General features: G+C 40.0%; 1 protein-coding gene across 1 annotated transcript; it reads right to left on the bottom strand.

The window, feature by feature from the left end:
- LOC100695918 (monocarboxylate transporter 2) lies at nt 1-26,456 on the bottom strand. The gene is made up of 5 exons (XM_003445042.5): nt 26,318-26,456; nt 13,895-14,143; nt 3,514-3,657; nt 1,823-2,626; nt 1-1,453 (listed from the first exon to the last, which is right to left on the bottom strand). Exons 2-5 carry the CDS (start codon nt 13,917-13,919, stop codon nt 1,173-1,175), a joined length of 1,254 nt encoding a protein of 417 aa, XP_003445090.2. The 5' UTR covers nt 13,920-14,143; nt 26,318-26,456; the 3' UTR covers nt 1-1,172.

Below are 26,456 nucleotides of genomic sequence, written 5' to 3' on the forward strand. Positions count from 1 at the left end.
GTGGCTGTGGCTACAATGTAGCTTGCCATCACCAGTGTGTGAATGTGTGTGTGATTGGGTGGATGACTGAATGTGTAAAGCGCTTTGGGGTCCTTAGGGACTAGAAAGCGCTATACAAATACAGGCCTTTTACCACTTACCAATGCGAAGCCTCGAGCTAAGCATTTTTTCTGTCTCCTGCGATGTAACAATGTGTCAATCACAAAGCATGCCCAAAAGGATACCCTTGTTTTGAGTGTAATGTGCACAATAATTTACAAAATAAATGTCATGCTGTTTTAAATAAGATCTAGTGATCTGTATTGACCTTCATTAAACTGGACTACTGTTTGCACCCCCCAGTGGCCATTAAAAAGAATGCATATTTAAGGCACTTCCATACTGGCTTCGCGTTTATGACTCAGAAGTTATGTCCATCTTTTATCAGCAGTCTGTGGTCAAGACATTACAAGTAACGGAGACCGGTTTAAGTGATGGAAATGTCTTTGAACCACCAAAAAAACCCTACCTTATTTACCAGTTATGTTGTTAAGGAGGCTTATTTATTTTGTACATGTGGTTGCTGGTGCTGTTGGAATTATGATGCAGCAGGAAGAATGGAAAGATTTTTTCTGTTGGGTCACACAGAAAATCTATTTAAAACAAACAGAGTCAGTACTTTTATTATTTTAATAAACGGCAGCAGATAAATCTTTGATGAAGGTTTCAAAATTATCTGCCAATTTTTTGAATTTGCTGCCACAATTGCTCCCACTTGTCCTAGTTTTATAGGATAGAAACAATATTCCCTTGTACTGACTCAAACAGCCACTGTGTCATGTGAGTGTTTCTCCACATGTCGCAGTTTATAGTATTTCCGATACAAGCTCAATGTTGGAACAAAAGAAAATACAGTTAGTACTACCACAAACATTCCACAGACATTTTGACTTTTAGCCTCTTCACATGCAAACAGTATGTTACACTTTACTTTTTGTCAAAGAGATTTTATCCCTCACAGCCTCTCCTACAACACTGCTGTTGCTTTGGCTTTAGAGAAGTAGAGGACCCCAGATGGAGCCTGGCGGAACACCGGGGGGCACCTCTTGGCTCGGAGCTCAGTCTGATCATAGTGGAGGGTGTGGCAAGATTGCAGCAGAAGTGACAGTGAAGTGTTGGCAGAGTAGTACAATCTAGATATTGGTTTCCCGCTGCATAGGTTGCTCGTCTTTCTGACTTTCGTCAACCAGTTCTTCAGTGGCCTGGGCTTCGCCATCAGCCTCCTTTTGATCCTGAGTTTGGTCCGGATCTTCTGTCTCAGTCTGTTTGTACATCTCTGCACGTTTGCGCTCACGATCTAAGAGTCTGTAGTTAATGAAGTTTCCGATGAAGAGCCAAATACTGGCCAGAATCACAATAGCTCCACAGCAAAAATACATATACTTGTAATTTTTTGTGATATCGACCAGTTTCCCTGCAAGACAACAGAAAATATTAAGATATAAATAATATACATTTTAGAGTATGACATAAACTAAGGTACACTAAACAGGAAACAATTAATTTTTAATTGTGGGTTTGGTCAGTGTCTTCCTTAAAGTTGTGTAGCCAAATCAGTTATTTTCCATTTCTGGGATTACATCAATCAGCTGGTTAACTTGTGGAGGGCAAAATACTAAATTGTTTTTCAGGACTGGTATCATTTTCAAATCCTATCACCAGCTGCAGCAGTTCAGGATCTACTGACTGCAAATAGATGCTATCATTTGTTCTTCATGACAGCATTAAATTGAACGGAAACAGGTAAAGAAATGAAATATGCTCACAAACAGAAAGACTGTACCTGCTAATGGTGGCCCAATGAGAACTGGGCAACACTCCACAATGGTGGTCAGTCCCACAGCACTAGAGAACCTCTGAGCTCCAACCAGGTCCATCAAGGTCTCAAACAGCACTGAGCTGACCATACCAAAGGCAAAGCCGAAGAATACTGCATACACCACCAAACCAGTGTAGCTTTCAACCAGTGGACAGAGGATATGGCATACTCCATTATACAGTACAGCAAAGCTGAAGAAGTACTGGATCTTGGGTCTGACCCAGCGTGAGTTGGCCAGTAGCCCCATGGAAGGCCTGGCACCCATGTCCACAAAAGCCAGGATTGAGAGCAGGAAGGCAGCAGAGTACTCATCTACACCCATGTCCTTTGCATAGGCAGCGAGGAAAACAATAGGTGCGAAGAAGCCTACGAACATGATGACATTGCCCGACAGGTAAATGAGAAAGCCGCGATGCTTGAACAGAGATAAGTCCAGATACTTGTTAACTATTTGCAAAAGACTGTGCTTCTCCTTGGTCGTGGCAGCAATGACGGTCAACTCTTCATCCTTCTTGATCTTGCCAGGTGGAGGACCTAAAGGCCTCATGAGCGAACCTGCCACACAGCAGTTCAGCAGCAGGCCACCCAAGATTAGGAAGCTTCCTCTCCAGCCAAACTGATTGTAGAGATACTGGTTGAGAGGAGCCAGGGTGCTGAGGAAGACTGGACTGCCTGCCATTGCCAGCCCATTAGCAATCGGACGCTTCTTATAGAAGTATTTCCCAATCATAGTCAACGCTGGCTGCAGGTTGAAGGCCAGCCCCAGTCCTATATTGAAAGAAAGGCATTGAACTTGCAACAACTGTGCTTTAACTGCAGTTACAATAATCAATACTACAGAATACTACTTTTATATTTTTGGTTTACCTACATAAGAACTAAAATTAAAATAAAGTTTGAAAAAAAGACTTATATAAGAATAGCTACAACCACATGAGTGATGCTTTAAGTAAAAAAGTATTTTTGTTGATGTTGCTTTGTTGCTTATAGCCATGCTACAGCAGCACAGTTTGGTTTGAATCTATAAAACTAAGGACATTCCTGTCAGCCACAACTATAATTTGTGCTTATTAGTCTTTATTAGGAGGCTTGACATTAGCAGGCTAATGCCCGAAATGAAAAAGGTCATCATTATCCCTGCTGTGGATCAGCATTAGCACTGTGCACACTGCCTGCCTGGAGCAGACGATAACATAAAGATGTTAGCAAGGCTACAGGGTGTACATTCTGTTCAAATAGTAGCATGTATACATTGACAGTATTCATACTATATGATCATCATTTCCTAATGCAATGCATTGAGAGCGAATGATTTAAAAAGCTATTAAATAGTTTACCAGTACAACAGGACACTAAATGGTTTCTTTCCCACATGTGAGTATTGATCATTAGGTGGTAAATTTGTGCCATTCTAATGCCCTGTATCGATACTGTTGTACTGTAGCTGATTTCTGGAAAACATAAAGCCAAGTGCCATGTCCAAATATGGAAATGATCAATCTTACAAAATTTTAAATAAAAGAAAAAACACAATGAATTAAATACATAAAGCAAACTATTTTCTTTGCTTAACATTTTTTTTTCTAACCAGATTCCAATAAATACTCTAATCAAATTAACCCGAAATGTATTTAAATGGATTTAGATGGACTTACCAGTAACAACTCCCATACAGATGTAAAGCTGCAACACGTTGGTGCAGAAGGAAGCCGAGATCATGCCCAGGGCACAGAGGCAGCCCCCCATCATGACGATGGGTCTGCAGCCATATGTGTTCACCAGTATGCTGCTGATGGGACCTGCAAAATATAGAAGACAGAAAATCAAACCACATGTTGCATGTTTACGGCTGTCAGGATCACTGAAAGTGAGCGCATAATGACTTAATCTTGTTAGCGCCGAATACCACCCAGAACCCGGCAGCTATTAAAGCAGAAACTAGGTTGTTTCAATTTTCAAACGAGGCACTCCCACCATCGTGTGTCAAATTAATTTAAGTAAAGTGGCAGTGTGATTAAACAGAATAGGCTTGCATGTAAAAATTACTTTTTAAATTCCATTTGACAAGTTTTAGTTATGTAAAAAAATGCATTGTGTTGAAATACATTAAGTATTGTTTTATTCTCCCGGCTGCACATTTAGATGCTGTGCAAACAAACAGCCTTAAGACAACATTCAGTTTACTCACGGAATCCAGATTTGTAAGGGATACAAAAGAGTCGCCTACTGTGAGCATGTGAGGTCACTAATTATGCAACTTAAGCATGTAATGACACTGAAAGCTCACAGCCAAAGTCTTAAATTAGGTTAATTAGGTTATAAGAAATCCCTAATATAACCATGTTATCTAAATGACTTAATGAAAAGAAAAAACAGAGGCCTGTGTGAATATTATTAATCAAATGTTAATAGGAAAAGATTGATGTAATAAATCTCTGAATCCACCTTCATTATGAAAGCCATGAATCTCAGCACTGAATTTATCAGCCAGTATATATATATTGGTATTAGCAATTATTCTTTTAATCCTATCAATCAAAACATTTTCAGTTTACAAAATGGGGTTGTGCTCATAAAAAGGTAAGGAAGAACTTTTCTACTGCAACTGACTGAGAGCTATCCTTAAAAGAAGCCATTAAAGAGCTTCAGCGTAGAAGAAGAACCTGAACCTGAACATGAAGTGTAAAAAAAATAAATAAGAGGATGCACCTTCTTTGTGAAATCCAGCACTGAACAAGACTTTCAGTGGAGCCCGCCGGATTTATTAACATATCGATATTATCAGCCAATGTTATAATGGAAGAGAGTAGAATAGAATTGCTTTTTATTATTGTTTTACATGTAGAACAAAACTGTGGGCAAAGAAACTTTGAAAAGTAGAGACTGGAGAGACACCCTTCAACCATTCAAGCACTGTTTGGATTGCTACAAATGTAACAAGCAGTTGATCCCAGCAGAGTTGGGAAGAGTGTAAACAAGCAAACGCTTAACTACACATAACAAATGTTAGGGAAATCGAATTATGTTTCATGTGTCAGAAAGAAGAAGAAAAAAGCCAATATGCTGGAATATCGTTTATTTGTTTTTATCACCATTATTGTCATTAGTCTTAAAAATTCTATGTCAGTCTGGCTTTAATTTTTAAAGCTGTAGTATATTTGGACACTTGTGGTCAACAGGACACCATGTAATCACATTACTGACATATAATGATCTAATAACACTAGTAGTATAAATTTGAATCCAATATTAACCGTCAGCCTTGGTTCAGCAACTCATAAACGCAAATATCTGGCTCTCTAGCTGCTAACTGCTATCTCGCCGCTTTGCCAGCTTAATCAGGGTCCTAATTATTAGTACAAAGTCTTCACTGTATGCTACTAGTTACCATAATGGAAACAGATGCCTGGTGCTAATGGAAGCAAAACTCATAAGAGATGCATGAGTTAAACATGAAGCTATAGCTGTGAGTCAGAAAGTAAGACAAGTTGAAAGATGGAAATTGAAGCTATCGCTCTGTTAAGCTAATAGAAACTGTGGAGTTGGGTCAGTACTTTCTGTGGATTTGCCACTGCGAGAGGCATCCACAACACAAAAAAATCATCAAATTATTCAGGGTTAAAAGAAAAATAGTTTAAAATGTTAGTAAGGCTGATAACCACAGGTATTTATTATCTCTGCCAAGGAGGTTATGTTTTTGGTGTGCAGCTCATTCTGTCTCTAAACACAATAGCTTGAAAATCTTTGAATGAATTCAGATAAAACTTTGAAGGGGTGTAGATGGGGTCACATTAACAATCCATCCAAATTTGGCTCGCATCCACCAAGGTTTTCAAAATAAACTCAATGATTTATTGGTGGAAAATTTACAAAAAGCCTTGTAACTGATTGGTGCAGGTGGTGTGTATTGTGAACATATAGAAAGTACCAATATATGATTTAAAATCATATGACATTTGACCTCTGATCTCTTCTTCATGGTCAATAGGTCAACATCATTATAATGCTTCACAGAGCGATTTAAGAAAGTGTTTCTCAGGTGCCATTATTTGTACTGAGAACATGTGGGCATACAGGGAATTATATATGGGGATTCTAAATATCACATTACTTTGACCTTATTTGACCTTAAGAAGAAGTGAAAGGTCCAAACGTTTATATCTTTTATCTTAAAAACTATGCTTAAAATGAATTCCACCTTTTTGTTCGTATTAGCAACATGTAGGAAATGACACTGTTTATGAGATTGTTATTTAATTCAATTCAGTTTTATTTGTATAGCGCCAAATCACAACAACAGTCGCCTCAAGGCGCTTTATATTGTAAGGTAGACCTACAATAATACATACAGAGAAAAAGCCCAACAATTCATCAATCAACAATCATTTGACCCCCTATGAGCAAGCACTAAAACTCCCTTTTAACAGGAAGAAACCTGCGGCAGAACCAGGCTCAGGGAGGGGCGGGGCCATCTGCTGCGACCGGTTGGGGTGAGGTGTTATGTACGTTACAGTAACAGCTTATAACCATTTCAATATGTAACAACATTACTAATAATTTTACTAAACAATGAAATGAATGCTACAAATGCACTATATCCACATAAACAAATAACAATTACCGGTATATACAAAATGATGTCAAGTATATTGAAATGGGATTCATATAACAAAAGCCTGCATCTTGCACTTGCTTTAAGTGCACTTCAAAGCTCTTGGAGTGCTTCTTGCTGTCATTAAAATCTAGTTCTGCCTGCATAAAAAAACACAGTCTAATAACAGTGATGGGAAAATCTCCTCTACTTTAATGACTTACTGTTTGTTATTCTCCGTTGGGCCTGGAATGAATTTTCATTCACATTTTTCTGCTTTGCTGCTCATTTCACTGAATTTTAGCTAAAAATAGTTGACTCAACAACTTAGATTATATTGCTACTGTGGCACTTTATGTCCTATTGTTTACATTTGTTTCCACTTGAGATGTGTGAGAACATTTGATTGCTTTCTCTGTACAAAGCACACTGCTTATAATGAGGCAGCAATAAGAATTGTTTGAGAAATCTAAGCATCTTTTAACTCACCCTGTCTCCTAACCTTTTGCTGAATTTTAAGTGCAGGAGGTGTAAATCGAACAGAAAGAGAAAAGTAATGAAAGATGTTTTTTCTTTTTCTTCTTCTTTTTTTTTTTTTTGAATAATGCTCTCATTACCAGGCAGAAGATGTATCATATTTCTGCCAGGCCCAGTGCAATTTAAAAAGCCACACTGGGCGAGGAGTCATCTCACTTAATTTGCTCTGCATGAATCTTTTTTCGACCTTGAGGAAAGTTCCCCTCATTTGCATCCGCAGCAGTGATCGGTATTCTCGGGGGCTTGGCGGGACCCGAATCGGCCGAGATGAGGAAGCCCCTGAGCCTGCACATTACCTCTCTTGCAAAAGGGCTTATCATCTCCTGGCCAGACACAGCGTGGTCTTCATTACACAGTGGACAAAGACCCAAACTAAATATAAGCACCTCGATCCCAAAAGGGAATGACACATATAGAGACGCGTCTAACAGGTTTTTTTTTCCACGAGACTTTAATGTGAGCTGCAAGCGAAGAGGCTATCCATCACACTTCAAACAGGATAAAGAGTTGACAGAAATGGAGGCAAACAACTTTTAAAAGCTGTTCTGCTGTTAAGAAGACACAGACACGGTTTTCTGAAGTGACTCACCGCCGACCCATTACACGGATATTTTGAGGGAAATAACGGAGACCAGCCCGAAACCCAGTTTACTTATGTGATAAAAGTTTATCCGAATTTTCGGGCTCACAAGAGGCTTTGATGTAAAGTTTACACTTGTACAGCAGTAAGCAGCAGCATCCTGGATGACGCTAACACGATGGCTTCAAGCCGGAAAAAAATAAATACAGATTTTTAAAGGTGCTTGCAATTCACCGGCAAGATCAGTCAGGGTGGGTAAAGTTTCCACCACAGAGGTGCTTCTGAATAAGTTACATAAGTCCTGATTTTTAAAGAGACGACAACACTTACATGTTTCCTCACAATATCCACATTTCTAATGATAATTCATGCACGTCACTGGCAACAGTGACTGTTCAGTCACTTTGACATGCAGCAAATACAGTATCAGTCTTATGAGGTGGAAATGACATTTCAAGTTCAAGAAATAAGGTTCCCATTTACTTTTTCCACTGAGAAATAAGAGTAAATGAACCGCAGTAGATATAGGTAAGTATTTACTCATCATCATAAGCAATATGATTGTTAATATTTTTCTAAAATGACCAGGTAAAACATTAAAAACTAAATATTTGGCTTTTTTCCTTATGAGAAACCAGCCTTTGCATCCTGTCTTTAAGACTAACAGTGAGTGTAATACAGTGCGCAGTGTTTCCACAGCCAAGGTCAGCGCTCTCTCTCTCACTGTGGATTAGTGACACTGATCCAACATAAATACACAGCATGCAGATTAAACACATCATCACAGTGCGACACTCGCTGTGCTGAGTGGATCATTGGCGGTTGCTTCACTGCTGTCTGATGTAATACGAGGCAGGATTGCACTTTAGGGCTGAAGTTTGCCAAAGGCCGTCACAAAAGATTTCCCATGCTGGGTTTACAGCTTTTGACCACACCTTCTTCTCTTACAGAGAAACAAAAGAATAGCACCGATGGTTCTTTTGTTCAGGAAAACATGTTGTCTGCCAGGTGATATGCACATCGGGGCAAGCAAATGACCATGCAAATTTTTAGTAGCAATAACTGTAGAGCTTCTGTAGAGGAAGCTCTAACTGTCATGTAGTTACACAGTTGTACTGGCACTCAAAACTTCTGGTTACATAAACTGAATGCTCAGGGCTGTAGCGAAAGATTAGGTTATTATTTATTATTCTATATACTGTTTTTGATTTTTCCTATAAAATAACAATAAAAGATAGATCAATACAAATATCAAAAAGTAGCCAAAGTGATGATATGAAGGGGGGTCTGTGAAACTGAACTATAAGCCTAATGCTAACCTCCTTTGACAGAAGGATAGGTTAGCATGCTAAGGTTGACATGATGTGGATGATAAGAGATTTGACTCTCATCAACCACCGGAGCATAAACTGGGTGTCATCAGGACGCTACAACACAGAGCGAACACCATCCCCACAGACAAGCAGCCAGGGAGGCAGAAGAACATCACATCAAAAAGGCCCTGAGTAAATGTGGTTATCCCAGCTGGACATTTGTCAAAGGTGGGAAGGAACCTAAAGAAAGCTCCAGGCGATCCAGGAGAGAAGAAAGACAATTCCTGCCTAAGCAAAAACCCTTAGTGATCCCTTATGTGGCACAAACAGAGTAATGTAGTGTACAATGTTAAGTGCCAGCAGGATTTACACATCGAGAAAACCAAACAAGCAGATGGCACAACACAGAAGAGCTAAGGACTATACAGTCTATTTACTCCTACAGGCTGGTGGACACTCTTTCAATGATGAGGACGTACACATCCTGGACAGGGAGGAACGCTGGTTTGAGCGCGGAGTCGAGGCCATTCAAGTGAAAATGGAAAGACCATCTCTGAATTGGGGAGGGGCTAAGGGTACATCTGTCACCATCCTATATCTCTGTGATGGCAACCATTCCCCAACTTTCTGTGAATGTAATAATAGCACAACTTGCCTCATTCACACAAGCACTTTTTTCCATCCTTTTTCTATATAACTGCTTTCTATGTATCATTCACCAGCATTCATTCGCCGATTGATACATCGGAGAACTACTCGGGGTTAGTATCTTGCCCTTGACTGGAGGAGCCAGGGATCGAACCAGCAATTTTGGGACAACCAACAGCAGCTGGTCAGCTGATCTGAGGGTCCGTGAAGGAATATAAGGGTGAAGTAACTCGGAAAGGTATGGGGGAGCGAGACCATTAAGGCATTTATAAACCAGCGTTAGGACTTTGAAATTAATTCTGTGATGAACAGGAAGCCAGTGAAGAGAAGACAGGATAGGTGTTACATGTTCATGCCTGTGGGTACCAGTTAAGAGGCAGGCAGCAGCATTTTGAACAAGCTGAAGACGAGCAAGAGACCCTTGGCTGACTCCAACATAAAGTGCATTGCAATAGTCAAGCCGTGTTGAAATAAAGGCATGTATTACCTTCTCCATGTCACGTCTTGACAAAACTGGCTTCAGCTTTGCTATTTGCCTCAGCTGGAAAAAGCTTTTTTGCAACACCGAATTAATATGAGCCAAAACCATCATTTTCAGTATTTTGTTCATCAAAATTAGCAGGTCGAAGAGACAGGTTTAGCACAGGGTAGAGGTGATAAGTAAAAGGTCATTTCAGTCATTTGGATCAATCAGATTATTACTTGTGGGTGTCTGGGGCTGTTGGCTCATTACCAGGCAGCTCCACAGAAATGACAGGGCCATGCAAACACCAATACACACACGAAAGCAGCGGTGGGGAATTAGAAAGGTGTTAAACATTCAAACTCTGATTGAATCATCAGCGTGAGAGTCAAAACAAGAGAGCAGGTGTTTAATGAATAGCTGAATGGCTGCGATCAATGTGAATGAATGAGAAACAAGAGCGGCTCACTCAGTAAGCGCACGTATTGATGCCGTAACCACGTGATAGCGGCATACAGACACTGCAAAGCTAAAGCAGCAGTTAGCGATCGGTTAACAAGCCAAGACCATCAGCAATAACCGCTCAAGTTTTTTACTGTTTGATAAATATGTTTCCCTAGGAATATTAGGCAGGTTGTCATTACCAGCACAGCAACCATTAGCTTGTTTCAGCCTGATGAACACCACCTGTCCATAAGGTGTTTATTCATAATCAGAATTATTCACAATCCCAAATTACTTTATAAGACTACAATACTCAATTTAGAGCAGAAGACTTTACCTTATGTTAAGGTCCAATATTGAGGAGGAGTGTAAAAACAACCATGGTCCAGAAGAGCTTGGTCAAACAATTGATTTTAATGAACACACGCAGCGTGGGGAGATGTACACTGTACGCAGACAGCATCAGATCTCCGCCCAGCAACTACACAAGAATGGTTTTATAGCCTCAGGGTATGTTTACTGATGCCCTCTCTACGTCATCACATGCATCAGTTTCAAAACCACAAATGTTCTGTTGACAACTTTTAACACAATTAAAAAGAACTTCGTCTTCACGGCAGGTGCTTCCTGTCGCCACCGGACGCCCGCTTGTCTCTCTGGAACATCAAGCGCATGTTCTGCAACAAACGGTACTTTTGCAGGCACAATTTGCAGTCACAAGCAAAATATGATTAAACTTTCACCTATAAATGATTCTCTCTGAGTGTGTGTGTGGGTGTCTACGTGTGTGTGTGTGTGTGCTAACCACAATTGCACCCTATTTCACCTCGCCGACTAGCTCCTGACCTCTCACCAGACAGAGAGACAGAAGCCACTCTCATATATGTAATAACCGAACTGAAACTATGTATATGTAATCTACTGAATAAATGTTTTAATCAAGAACCTCTACCAGAAGCTTAATCAAAATATATAAATGAATGAGAAGTAATACTGAATAACCTGGTTATTCAAATAGCATCATCCAAACAGCTCCTCAAAGTAACTTGCACTTAGACTCTGCTTTCGGTTTCGCTTTTGCAAAGCATGCAGTTTCCTGTCTTATTTTGGCACAGAGTATACTCAGCGTTAGGCCTTTCTTTTACAATGCAATCTGCATATAAACATTTAAGATTATATAAGCATTCAAAAGCATTTAAGATTATAGATTCAACTCAACAGCTTAAAGTGGTTCTCACTGGACCTGTAATAAAGGCTAATATGATACCAGTATGTTTGAACATCTGAATGCAATATCAATATTAATTATTAATGCCATGGTAATATGAACAATAGCAGTAAAATAATTTCCCTGATCCCCACACTTATATTTCAATTTCCAGTTAGTGAATGAAAATTTGTTTTCAATGGATCACAACGTAGGAAATGAGCTTTACAGGTCTGACGATGACAACAGCACACGACAGAGTGGCAGGAGGATTACAGCGGGGACAGATGGCACTACCGAGCCAGAAAACTGCAGGCTTGAAGCCAAAGTGGGGAAATACAGCAGGTGATCAGAGCAATATGATGGAGAGGGCGACCTGCTGAAAACAAATTCCAACCCTTCAAAGGTTCCTTTTTTCAAAACAAAATGAAGAGCCAGCTGCAGCAATGTGGCAGCATTTTGAGAAGATAAAGGATTTGTCTGAATCGTGCTCCGAATTTGATTAGAGGCTGAAAACTATTAGAAATTCTAGCACGCGGAAATGAAAATTCTGCCTCAGTGAAATGAAAATTCACCTGTTTCCATGTCAGAAAACAGATCAATTTATTTCAAAATCCAATCAACAACTAGTAGATTATTTTTTCCAATTTCCAGGCTGTAAGTGATTCTGACTCACAAGGAATTACAATTTGTTGTTGTTGCTGTTGTTCGGCTTCAGTTTCTCTGGTTATCTGCAGGCTCAGCATGTGATACTGTGCTAGCATACTGTGTGGATTCAAATCCAGGTCATGATCCAATGACACAACCTAGTTCCATTTCAATTCTGTCACTGCATATTGTGTTTACAGGCAGAAACAGTGTGACAATGATGAGAGAAACTACTGAATAAACCATGTCCCATCCTATGTGCCTTTCCTTATATTGTACTTTTCAGATTTTTTTAATGGTGCATCTGCTAACACCAACTACCTAGACCAACAGTGCCCAACACCTGGGCCATGGACCGGTACCGGTCTGTGAGTCGTTTGGTACCGGGCCGCGAGAGTTGAGGCTCGGGTGTGAAATGTATGGTTTTCAGGGTTTTTACCATTAACTCGGTTTCCCTGGGTCTTTTCCCGTGTTGTAGTTGTGTGTCTTATTTTGAAAGAAATATTTACGTGTTACCATAGCGACCAGAGAGCATTAAGGGGCAGAGAGGAGGATGTTACTCTCAATGTTGTTGGCGCATTTCAGGAGGATGCTGCTAACAAAGTTACACAATTACACAGTGAATTCTTGTTTATTATTATATTTTAAAAATACCACAGTTTTTGTCTTGGCCGTATCATTTTATTTTGTTGTATTTATCCGCGACACCTTAAAGGCCGGTCCGTGAAAACATTGTCGGACATTAAAGCGGTCCATGGAGCAAAAAAGGTTGGGGACCGCTGATCTAGACTCGAGTTATTTAGTATTATTGGGTTGTAGCATTGACAAAAACACAAGTACTCAGATATTAATTAATAACAAATTATTACTGAATTAAAATACTCATTTGCAACTGTATCGATACCAACAATAGCATTTTAGCCTCCTTTTGCTCACACACAACTACCCAAAGCAAGGCTGCTAGCTAACAGCTGTTTGTTTACACTGAACAACACTTTAGAAAGAACTTCAGAGGTCATTAAAGCTCTCGTTTCAACAGCAGTAAAGTATTAAGCAGTTATCATAAATGTTAATCTGGCTGGCAGATATGTTGACGTTAGCTGTTTAACAATTAGCAGTTAACCCATAGCTGTGTTAGTCATCAGTTATCATTAACATAGCAGCAAGTGGACTTTAGTTAGATCCAGGAGAAATAATTATTGCAGGCTCAAAGGTTCGTGGGCAGCCATGATAAAGCGGATTATGCACACATGGAGAACAAGGCTGTTCTTTTCTACTTTAACAATGATTTAATTAAATGTTCTCTGGGTTCAGTTTTGAAACTGCAGACAGTGACCAGTTCAATCAGTTTCATAGTGGGAGGTCTGTTTTTATGTCTTCTTTAGCATAACTAATACGACACCTTATACAAAATTCATTTGTAACTTTTCCATAATGCCTTTATGCAATAATTAAATGATCTACGTCTCGTGTTGTTGCTGTAACAACAACCCATGACAACCCCACTCGGTTGAACACCAACCTATTATTAGAGGCATTCGAAACATGAACAGATTTTACTATGTTAGAAAAATTTCATTTAACGTTTCCTTTTTTTTAATTTACCTGCAGCATACATGACCGCAAGCATGATGGAGGAGATCCATGCGATCTGACTGTAGGAGGCGCCAAAGATGATCTGGATTTCTTTGAAGAAGACTGTGATGGCTTTTGGGAAAGCGTATGAGAATCCTATGGAGATGAAAGATCCAAGTACCACAGCCCACCCCCACCCACCATCTGGTGGGGGCACAGCGGGAGGACTTGTGGCTGGGTTGGCATCACTGGCCCACCTCAACGCAGATTAGCTAAACGCTGGGGGAAAAAAAAAGAAAAAAGAGGATATCAGAACTCACAGAGAAGAAAACTTACATAACTGATAACTTCAATTTGTTCTGTTATTGAACATTGGTTAGTCGTACCAAGACAAGCCGTTTCTCTTTTTCTCTACAGTCCTAAAGGACTTTAAGGTTAAGGAAAAAAATGATCCGAGAAGTTCTGTTTCTAGGAAAATGCCATAGATCATTACAGGCAGTATATCCTACAGATACATCACCAGCTGTAGCTCATATTGACAGTATACAGACACCTGTGGGATGATAAAGGAGGTTAAAATGTTTGTTCTCTCTGTAATTCAGATGCGCAGCTGCAAACAGTAATGTGACACAAGAGCAAGGAGGACATGCCAGAGGCCCTTATCCTTTATAGGACGTGGGCAAACACACGCTCACGAGATTCCAGAGGGCATGCACTCATTATACCTGAGAGACCAGATCTGCCCCGCCCACTGTTCACCTTGAGCACACCTCCTCCCCACTGCTGACTTACAGAAGCGTAGTGGCAGTTTAAAATCAGATGGTGTGTACAGAGTAAACATGACCTAATTACGTGTAAGGAAAAAAAACACACAAGAACGGCAACTATCTACAGCCACACATCACTGTACTGATGCTACAAGCCACATAAAGAAAGATGCGCTTATATTCACGGACATGTGATAAACCAAAAAGGCCAGCTGCTATGTTTTTAGCTGTGTCTAAGCTCATTAGCCTCACCTCTCTCATCAGTCAGGAATAATTTACAGCTGTATAATTAACTTGAGGAGCACGCTGAGATGATGGCAGCTAGTTTGGCGTCACAGAAACGAGCAACCTGTCGAAGAGTCAACATGTTTGCTCATGTCAGCGGTGCAGAATCACAAGTGAGTAATTATTGAGATTAACACAGCCAGACTCGGATTACCAGGTACGAGTCTGAAATAATTGGCACCGCTGATTTCACTGCAGCTTTGTGTTATTATGTTCTCATTAGAGAGTTAGACCCATTTTAAGGTTTAAAAGTCAAACTGGTTCCCTGTTGACCGCTTAATGATGACCTGTTCCTAGCAGACAGGTATCAGCAATAGCTGGTTGCTAGAATACCTGCCAGTCAGAGCAGTCATTGTAAGCTTAAAGACAATCCAAAAGCTTGAGTTTTTAAATCCACCATGATTTATTTTCGGCATCCCCCTGGCAACCACCAGTCTCTAGGGATGAAGCTGCGTTCCTGACATGTGGTGAGCAGTTGCTTGAAGTTGCTGGCAGGTGTAACTGGTTGCAAAGAGGTATGTGGTGCTGCACTTTGTTCACTTGCAGATTGTAAGAGTCACCATTATTTTGCATGACAGATGCTTACTGCTAACACTTACCAGCTACTCGTCATGAATCGACCAAAAAATGTGTATAATTCATTCAAATTGGAAGGAATTAATTAATGTCAATAATGAATTACAATTAAAAATAAATACATAATTATTAAATGTTTTAAATGACATTAATATTTTATTAATATTTCCACTTTTTATTTCTAATTTAATCCATTATTTAATTATGTATTTAGTTAATTCATTTTGGCACCCATGGCCCTCCACAGTCTACTGGTAGTGAAGCTGCAAAACCAAAACTGGATACCATGCTTCAGAGTGAAGTTTACTACTTTTGAAGCATGCTAGTTGCTGCATAAGGCAGAGTTTCCGTCTTCCATTCAAACTACAGGTAACTGCCAGCAACCTCCAGCAGCCGATCACCAACCGGTCAGGAAATCCGCATTTTTACCTAGCAACAGTTTCTAGGCCTATGTGACCGAGGGCTAAAACATTTCTTGTAGTAGGCTGTGAACATGGCTGAAGTTAGGCATTTTAACATGAGAGTCTATGAGGATCGAGTTCTTTTTGTAGTCAGACTCCAGTGACCATTAAAGGCATTTGAGTCATTGTAGGGGAAGAGATTGCTGCTGGGGTAGCGGTCACTTGCTGTTTGCCAGGCATGTAAATAATTGTCAGTGTTTTATTATTTATTTAGAAAAAAAATGATAGTCACTATTAAAACTCAGACCTTTCACTCGCACAGTGCATACCAAGTTTCACCTGTATGTGCGCTTAATGTTAACATCTTAACGTGCCAGTCGACTGATCATACCAGAAGATTTACTAAACATCATACGAAACCTCACTATCCAGCTTTGTATCTGATCAAGCAACTCAACCATCAGCTCTGACAGTTTTGTTGACAACACAGCGGGCAACCACTGGAAAATTCAAACCACAACAAAAAAGTGAAATACAACATCATTGTTTTTAACTTTTACATGAAAATATTGAGCTTGCTGGTCCAAATGCACCAGCCCTGGGTCGACATCTTACCAGAGCAAGTTTCCTTTAAGAACACCAAAGGATTTAACCAGGAAACCTATGGTTCTCTAGTCCGAGTGCATCAATGACTCGTAAAGACCAGTGTAAATAAATGATGTCACTGCTTTCTTGTTCCAGCTCAGGTATGAGCAGGCTGCATTGTTGTGGAGACTCATACATTTGCTACTGTCAATAGAAAGCTATAAATGAGGTGACTGTCTAATTTTGAAAAGATAAAGAAATCCAGGAAACAGGAAATAAAAGATGGGATTATTTCTTGGCAGGAGGCCAGAGAGTGACATCACAATGAACACTTTTAAGGGTTTTAACAAATGAACTACAACAATGTAGTAAAGTTGAAAAAGCAAGTTCAAACAGGTTTTATTCTGTTTCTTACAAATGTGGTGCCGTTCATGCATTGTCATTGTGTTGTCATGCATTATTAGCACGACAACCCAAAATCTGCTGTTTTGTGCTTAAAAAGTTCATAGAAAGAAATCTGACTTGGAGCGGTGTTTCACTTGGGAATTTTGACTTGGATGTCTCTGGATTTCTAACTTTCCATTTCAACTGGAACGCACCAGTAAATAAGAAACTTCAGGGGCCCCCCGTAGCAAGCCTGTAGAGATTTCATGTAGTATGTTGCATTTCACTTTTAGTCAACTGGAAGATCCCCTCAACTCATAACTAGTAAACTATACTACCAATGTTGTATGGGGCTTTTGTGACTAAATGAGCCACACAGGCACTGACTAGTTTCAATATGCATCACTGTGTTCAAGCGATAAAAAACAGGCACTGAGTTGATGGATGAATGACTCTATGTAACTAGCGAGCAAAAAGAAAGTTGTGTTTTTCCTTCCTTTTCCAAATGTTTTTAACCTGCATTCCCATTATATTTTAGTAGTAAACTAATATACAACTACATATAAGAAATGCTAGAAAAATGTGTCTGTTTTTCCTTTACCATACTGGCATATTGGACATCCAAACTGATATCATATTGGTACTGGTCTTAAAAATCCTATATAGTTCAGATGATAATTAAAACTAATTAATTAAAAGTCAAGGGGAATGAATAAATTTGCTTTTATTTTGGAATTCTAAGACAAGCAAAACATCTCTTCACTTGTGCTAAAACTGTCCTCTGAGTATATCTCTTGTATTGCCCCTTTAATCAAAGTTAGAGATTAGGCTTTTTTCCCAGAGTTTCATATAGTAGGTCTAATCCGTGCTAATCAGATTACAGGCTGTCCAGAGCGGCAGTTGGTGGAAATACTAGTTTTGATTGATTGAACGTGACAACAGTGCACGAAGGATCCTCAGAACCTATAAGCAGCTTATAAATTGATGGCTGTTAATATGAAGCTCCAAACAGATTGGCCATAAAAGAGCATCTAGTAGGTAAAAAAAAAGAAATGTCCACACAAGCTTGATGGTTTATGATCAACCAAATAAGTGAATAAGAAGTCAAACAAAGTCAAGCCACTGTTCGGTCGTTACAATGTCAACACTTACTTCCTTCCAGATCAGTGTCATGTGCCGTCTCCGCTGTGCCCTTCACACCAGTGATCATGAGAGCAGCTACTATGGCCCTGACTGGGCTTGGTCAAAGCTGGTGGGTTATGAAAACACTGCCAAGGAACAAGTCAGGTGACAACAACGGGACTGTAGAACCACATCCACTTAAAAGACCACTTTTAGAATAAAGCGTTCCAACTCACCAACCAAGTATAATTCATTGTCAAGGTGCTAATAAAACTTTATTGACTCCTGTCTGGAATGTTTTTTCAGATTTGTCTCCTACAGAGAGGTCAGCAGTTACAGACCAGTATGCTAGTTTAACTATGTACCAGCACTGATGGGCTGATTGCCATGGTGAGTATTTGTATGTTTCACATAATAAATAAGGGCTCGTTTACAGTGGTCATAAAATATGGCTGTAGCTGTGAAGTCTTTCCAAAGCAGCATGTTAGACACAGAGCAGCTTCTGTCCTGCATCTGTCATCTGTGTATACATTTACTGGGTCATCGATCATTTAGCCCAAACCTCTGAAAAAGCACATGGTCCATTTTCCATTTTCTTCACTTTTTTTTTTTTTTTAACCAGAGCAGAACCATGTCAGAAAGATCCACAGTCATATTATTAAGTGGTCTAATGTAAGTGAATTAAGATTCACTCAGCACTGAGGCTAAGTTCTTATGTCTTCTTATTATGTTTTCAGCATGTTTTCTTGACTTAGCAATGTTTTCCACTGAATTCAGGAAACATGATTAGGAAGCACACTAGCACTTTTCCTCTTTTGCTTTTTTGGGGGTATTCAACCGCCATATATGACTTCGCTATGTTATCTACCTAACATTAGCTAACTGACATGAAACAGTTATCTAATGATAACACAAAGGATACATGAAGCTTACTTTGTATTTTGGCAGAAACCAAAGTAAACAGAAATCTTGACTGGAAGACATCAGTAGAAGTCAAAATGAGCTGAATTCATTATTTTCCATCAATATCTGCCAAGTATTTTTTAAGATGTCTCACTCTGACCCAAGACGGAGGATTGGCCAACTGGCACTGATTTGGATTCACCGATTTTTCAAGCATCATAATAAATCCAAAAAAATCCATCACAAGTCACCATAATAGAAAGTGTTCTACAGAGCGACTGTGAAACTGCATTTCTCAACAAGTGTGGAGCCATGCACAGAGACATTCTGCTTGTTTGCCACTCAAGCTGAACAGACTGAGTTTTTTTGGTCCTGTGTCCTCTCAGTGCACTTGAATTGACCACCTGACTTCACCTTGATGAGTCTTATCCAGACAACAGAGCTCAGTGGAGAGGGCAGCAAGGACAAGGCAAGGGGAGGAGAAACCAAAATAGAGTTTCTATAATCAAATCATAGAACTGGCATAAGCTCATCAGGCTGGGTTACATACTGGACAGAGTGTGTGTGCTGTTTGAGCTACAAGTTTTTGTTTTCAGGGTAAGGTTAGAGTTTGGTTTAGACACTTAGTCGTGGCAGTTAAGGTTACCGTAACGGTGCATTATGACAAAGAGCGTTCTCCATGCAAACAGGTCTGCTCACATCTGTGTGTTTGTGTATTTGTGTGTACATTTATGTGTGTGTCCTAAAAAGACATCACTTAGTGCCTTGGTAGGAAGCCAAGACATCAAGAAGAATGTCAGGTTTCATTCACAACAAGGACAAAGCTGAGACTCAGTGTTGTATTTCATGTTCTGTAAAGAGGAATAAATGAACAGCTGTTGTTCTCACATCATGAAGCAAACACCACTCAAACGTCCAACATGTCTAAGGCTTGCACCTGGGTTTAACATTAGCCACAATCTTGGCAGCTTCTTTCTAACTGTGAAATAATAATAATAATAATAATAATGGATTGCATTTATATAGCGCTTTTCAAGGCACCCAAAGCGCTTTACAATGCCACTATTCATTCACTCTCACATTCACACACTGGTGGAGGCAAGCTACTGTTGTAGCCACAGCTACCCTGGGCAGACTGACAGAGGCGAGGCTGCCATATCGCGCCATCGGCCCCTCTGGCCAACACCAGTAGGCGGTAGGGTAAAGTGTCTTGCCCAAGGACACAACGACCAGGACAGAGAGCCCAGGGATCGAACCGGCGACCTTCCGGTTGCACATACGCTTCCCAACCCCCTGAGCCAGGGTAATAAGAACATTATATACATTAGATACCACATCACTTCATGTCTCAGAGTAAAATCTCTTGGATAATGTGAACTTTGCCCTCTTTGAGTTGGCACACCAGACCTACTGCATTTCTTGCTAACGGTAGTAGCAGCAAATCTAATGACTACATATGATCGTGTTTCGATCCAAATCTGACATTAGCATTCTGCCAATCTATTAGAATCTGAATTTATAACACCCAATAACTGAATAATGAACAAGTAGACGAGACGAGAGAAACATCCTTCAGCCACGTCATGTGTGTTGACATTGAATACTTTGTCGTCCACACCAAAAACACAACAACCAGATGATCCGGGCAGAATGATCCAGAGGAGGAAATAAATACCTAAACATAACAAATTGAAGTGTAAACTGTCTATTTTTCATGTATCTCAAAAATAAATAATATTGTCTCATATATCAGATTTTTAAATCACCTAACATTGATATCTATATCAGGCTTAAATATCCTATATTGGCTCTGCAGTAAAGTTTGAAGCCATAAAAATCACATCAGAAAAGCTTAAAGACTCTAAAATGGTAAGTACAGCAACTCCTTGTACAAAACACATTGAGAACTTGATTCATTGTTATTACAAAAACAATGATTACCACAGGTTTAAACTTTAATATCTCCTTAAGGGAATCATGATTCTCAAACTCTGCCAACACAACTTAGACATCCAGTTATTATTTTTAGATGGAGGTTAATTATAGTTTCCTGAGGAGGGGTAGTGAGAGAGATATTGCAGAGACTTTATAAAGGTAGCTTTCAGAGGCCAGTAAAGGAGGATGAAAAGAACAGCAAAGACATCCTTCAGAAGAGCAACAATTCCACATTTTCATGTTCACATCTAATTAAAGGTTTTCTTTGAATTCTTATATGTTGAAGTACTTTTTCCACTTTTACTGATAGTGGAAGGTTAAGCAGTGGTCAATTACTAATGTTTTTTAATGGGCTTTTGTGGAGCCTTGTAAGACTTGAATTGTAATGAAGGACAACAGAAGGTTAACTAAATCAGAGTTACGGAGCAAGAGGACACCGGTTTTACCTGGAGGAGATAAATTAAAGCGTAGGATTTGTCTGTATTTGTGAAGACCTTGAACAGAAGAAATACTCAAAAGCTTCACTTAAAAGCTATTCAGGTGAACATATCCTCTATGTACAAAAGGAAACTTGACCTCTACTCTCAGCTTGCCAGCACCCCCTTCCCCCTCCCCTTGACACCGCCAAAGTCTCATGCTGGGACTTGAAGTTATGGCAATGGAAGATTAGCTCTAAGGTAACCTCCAAGTAACAGTACACACATTGTTATAATAGAAGTTCATTATTAACCCAATAAACACTTCTCTAGATGTTGACTAAAGCACACATGCCATCTTCTTATCATCACAACAACAATCTAATCTCACTTCAGCGGTCAGGCAAACACACTTGCCCTTATTCTTACACAAAGAAATAATTCCTTTAAAATCTGCTTTCTGATTAAAAAGGCCATCAGGTACTGTAGTTCCCTTTCTCCTCAGTTGTCAGTCTGTGGCCTTATACTAACTCCGGGATACCTTGATTTAGAAAAGAAAAATTATTGTGTGCACACAACAGCATGCTGGGAGGCCTATTCACTTTTCCATATGGGCTGCCAACACCCACATTAAACATCCAATCCAGAGCTCCCTCTCCGCTACACACCTCTGACCATGTCATGAAGGTCACAGAACTGTAATCATGTTACTGCTTAGAAGATTTAATAGTCAGACAGCAAAGGTTAGTCATGTCTAGAACCCAAGAAATGTGTATGGGGGGGAAGGATACTAATGTTATGTAATGATACTAATTCTGTTGCTCAGAATATTTGTACTTTTTTTACCCTATTACTTGACGAATAGGGTACAAAAAATGTAACTAGTCATCATAAGAGTCCAAAGAAACAGTTTTTGTAGTTTTTGATCAGTGCCGAGTGGTTCTGTGATGGTGTGTCATGGGTGGGTTCGCATCTGGCGTGATTTCCAGCTTTCAAATAAGAATCAGGTAGAATCAGTTTCAGTCTGTTCTTTGCTCTTTCTTTTCTCTTTTTATGTAGGGAGCTAATTTTTTTTTCATTTGTGAACTATCACTATTTTTCAAACCCTTGCAACTGTACTGCTGATCCATCAAGGTATGGAACTTCTGAGGGTGACCTGTGGTACCAGATCCTTTGGGTCTTGTGGGTTAAGCTTCTGTGGATAGGCCATGTTTAGGGACATCCTGTGACTGTTTTATCGAGCTGATCTGTGGAGTCCGGAGGCTTGCTCCGTACCTTGGAATCTTTGACCCTCTTACTTACTCTTTCGTGATTTGGAGTACACTGTTGAGGAGGCAGCTGCTGTCAGAGAGTGCATTTACGTGGGTTTTACATGACAAAATAACTTCTGCATTAATGCTGAAACCCAAGGCCTGGCTGTAGTTTGACTATTCTGGATGTTAAGTGGTTAACAGTAAATAAGTAACATATTTTCTCAGTGTGGAGTACTACGCCATGTTTAGTGTTCATGAGGTCATACTACTGAAACCTAATCCAGAGGTTTGGGCAGGTTTCCAAAACAGTCCTGTCCTGTTAGAAAACTCAGTTGTATCCAAGTTTCTATCATCCAGCTGTTGATGTGAGGTAAAGTTAAATAATTTGAAGGTAGTCCTCCTTCATTTTTTCATCCACTGTGCAAAACAGGCCCAGAGCATGATGCTACCACCACCGTGCCTGACAGTTGGTACAGTGTTCTTAGGTTTGACAGCCTCACCTTAACTCCTTCAAACTTTCAGTACCTCTTGTTAATGTGACCAAAAAAACTCAATCTTCCTCTCATCCGGCCACAAAAAGAAAAGATCTGTTAAGAGAATATGGTATATATGTGATCAGCTACATGAAATGTATTATCATTAAGCACATTTCTACATGACTTTTCACCTAGTAACTTGTGTGCTGAACCTCTGCAGATACTAACCGCATCCTGTTGTTCTGAACATTTAGATGTAGAACAAGACCAAGCTCAGCTCTATTACAAGAACATACAGACGTAGAAAAGGGAAAGTCCCGCTACTGGAGTGATGATGTTATCTATGTAACACACACACACACGCACAACAATCTTGTATAAATAAAGGTCGCGGACAGTCGTGGGTTGCAGATCCTGTGTACATGACTGCCCCTCGCGAGGAAAAACTTCTGCAGTGTTTGTGTGTTTTCTAAACTCAGGAGTCTTGGCTAAAGAAAGAACGGCAGGGTGATTTAAAGAAATCCCCTGTCAAGATCTAATAGGCATTTTGCTTTTTATGTGTATAGCTGCAAATTTCCATTGAGCTTGAAGTTGTTTATTTTGGAGCAAGGGTTTCTTTTGCTGGTTAGCACCCTTAGTCCATGTCCATCTAAAACTCACTTCTCTGTGGACAGTGATGGTGGGGTTTCAGCACTTTCCAGTTCATGGCAAGCTTGAGCCTTGATGATTCCTGGATTGTTTCTGGATCTCCTCACCAATTTCCTCTCACCTTAGACTGACGGTTTAGGTCTTCATGCAGATTTTGGAAAAGTGATGACACATAAAAACGACTTGTACTTATGTACCTCAGGAGACTTTCCCAACAGAGATCGTGGCTCAAGAGCTGGGAGTTCGCCTTGTAATCAGAAGATTGCCGGTTCGAGCCCCGGCTCGGACAGTCTCGGTCGTTGTGTCCTTGGGCAAGACACTTCACCCGTTGCCTACTGGTGGTGGTCAGAGGGCCTGGTGGCGCCAGTGTCTGGCAGCCTCACCTCTGTCAGTGCGCCCCAGGGTGGCTGTGGCTACAACGTGGATGACTGGATGTGTAAAGTGCTTTGGGGTCCTTAGGGACTAGTAAAGCGCTATACAAATACAGGCCATTTACCATTTGTGTCAGTTTACAATTCTCCTTAGATTTTTTAGAGTTAGCTGGACTTCCCCATTGTTCTGAGTACTGGAATGCTGTCAAACTTTTTATACTTGCAAAGATAAACTGTCTAATATCAGTTATAGTTTAACAAGAATTAAACTATAACTGCCTAGCCCTAGAACCAATTCAATTATTAATTGATTTAAATGAATCTATCTAAACTAACTATTTGAGTCTTTATGAATACTGGCCCTGTGTGCATTAGTGACAAATGTAAAATGAATTCACATTTGTTCACCTCATTCTTGTTTTTCTTAAAAGACATTAAAGATGTATGCTGTACAATGATTCCACCCAGGAAATAGAACAGTTCAAATAAAATGCCATGACGTTCATGCTCATGATCAGTGAGTGTAAACTTCTGACCACAACTGTAAGTATAACATTTACAATAACAATCTCTTGGGGCAAAGACATAAATGCTAGCCAAGAGTAACTTAGTTAAAAACAAACAACAAAGCACATTTTAATATTTCTGCCCACATGTTCAGAAAGGCCACTGCTTTCGGAGAAACAAACAGTGTGGACATTGTCAACTGCAGACTGTTTAGGTTAAATCTACAGACAAGACAAAATTAAAATCAACAAAAATGGGACGGAGACTAAATAGAGAAAAATAGAAAAATAACTTCGTTTCTGATGGAAGGGCAGGATATGACAAACTTAGGATATAAAAAAAAAAAACTCACTGGAAATTCTAATCATAAGAAAATTTCAGACATATCAGTAAAGTAAGTTAAAGGAGCACAGTTGACTAATATCACACGTATTACTTTATAGCAATAATAAGTTTTCACTGGTTAGCCGTGCTTGCACCTGGTCAAAAAACTTTCCCACCCATCTCCTCATAAAACGACACAGATGTACAGATTTGACATGTTAACTGGAGAAGCTTTGGAGAAGCTGAAACATGTTTTTTCTTTCCTTTGGTACAAAGCAAGCTAGCTGCTGATGGTAGCTTCATTTTTTTGCTCCGGGTAACAATATTATTCTCAGCGAGAAAGTTAATAACAGTATTTCCAAAATTTGTGAGCTAATTTTTAAAGGTTTTTAAAGTTTTTTAATGCATAGTCCCTTGTAAATTTAATGCAAATAAATAATAGATGCTAAAGACCTTTCCATCTGCTAGAAAAATGTCATTAAAATGACATTACTTTTTAATAACAAATTGTGAAAAGTTGTACTCATGCGACATTTAATAAACTGAAACTCAACTCAGAACATTTCAGTTCTGCTCCTACGGCCACAAGTGGTTTGATAAACCTAGTTTATAGTGGCTACTGTTGGCCACCTTGAACTTAAATGCTGATCTTCAGTTTACAACTCTGCCTGTGCTTTAGCATTTTTGCATCTCACCTCGGAGGGCGCTGTTACAACCTCATATTTGATAACCTACTAAGATGCTCTGTCACAGCAAACTTACACGATCATAGATTACAAACTACAGACTTCATTTTTTTACTTCTAGTCAAACCTAAAACTAGGGTCGTGTAAGCTTTTTGCCATTTAAGCCAAATACACATAGGACACTCACCACATGCAGAATGTGAAGTTATTCATACAGATCACCAACTGAGCAGGAGTGAACCAAACCTGCCGTGGACATAAATACTTGTGACATCCTCAGATAATAATAAACTTTTTTTTCTTTCAAAGTTCGACTCGATCAGAAATGCCTATAGCTGGAAAGGTGCAGGAACCGGAGAGTGATTCCTCAGCACTGCAGCCTAATCATATGATGCTGCTGATAGAGACCGGATATTGACCGGATGAAGCCAGTCTTAATGCTCACGGCCTACTAAACCGGATGCTTCAAAACAGCTCCAAAGATCAGTACCAATATATTTTAGGACTGTGCACCTCAGCCCTTCCACCTCCGACAACTGACAGCAACGCGGCAGATGGGTTTCCCTTCTCTCCTCTCTTCAAAGGCTCCTGAACGCATCATAAAATGCGGTCACCCATCCGACTGGGACACTTGCAGCGCCACAAGCCGCTCTCTTGACAGGCTACAGCGCTCATTCAGCGCAGCGCGCACTCATCCCTGCATAACGCGGTGTCCCGAAAATGACGAAAGCTCGGTTAATCCTCGGGCTCACCGGCAACGTCGGCGCGTCCTTCACTGCAGTCAATGACAACCGGGCACTGGATGTTACTTTACCTTTTGAAGGAGGCTGTGCGTGTGTGTCCTCCGCGGGCTGCCGGCTGCGATGACCTTGGAGCATAAAGATGTGTGCGGCTGTGTTGTGGACAGATCGCTATTTGAATTTCCTGAGTGAGCCGCTGCCTGACGTTGAGCT

This window comes from Oreochromis niloticus, linkage group LG17 (genome assembly GCF_001858045.2).
Source record: "Oreochromis niloticus isolate F11D_XX linkage group LG17, O_niloticus_UMD_NMBU, whole genome shotgun sequence".
NCBI lineage: Eukaryota > Metazoa > Chordata > Actinopteri > Cichliformes > Cichlidae > Oreochromis > Oreochromis niloticus.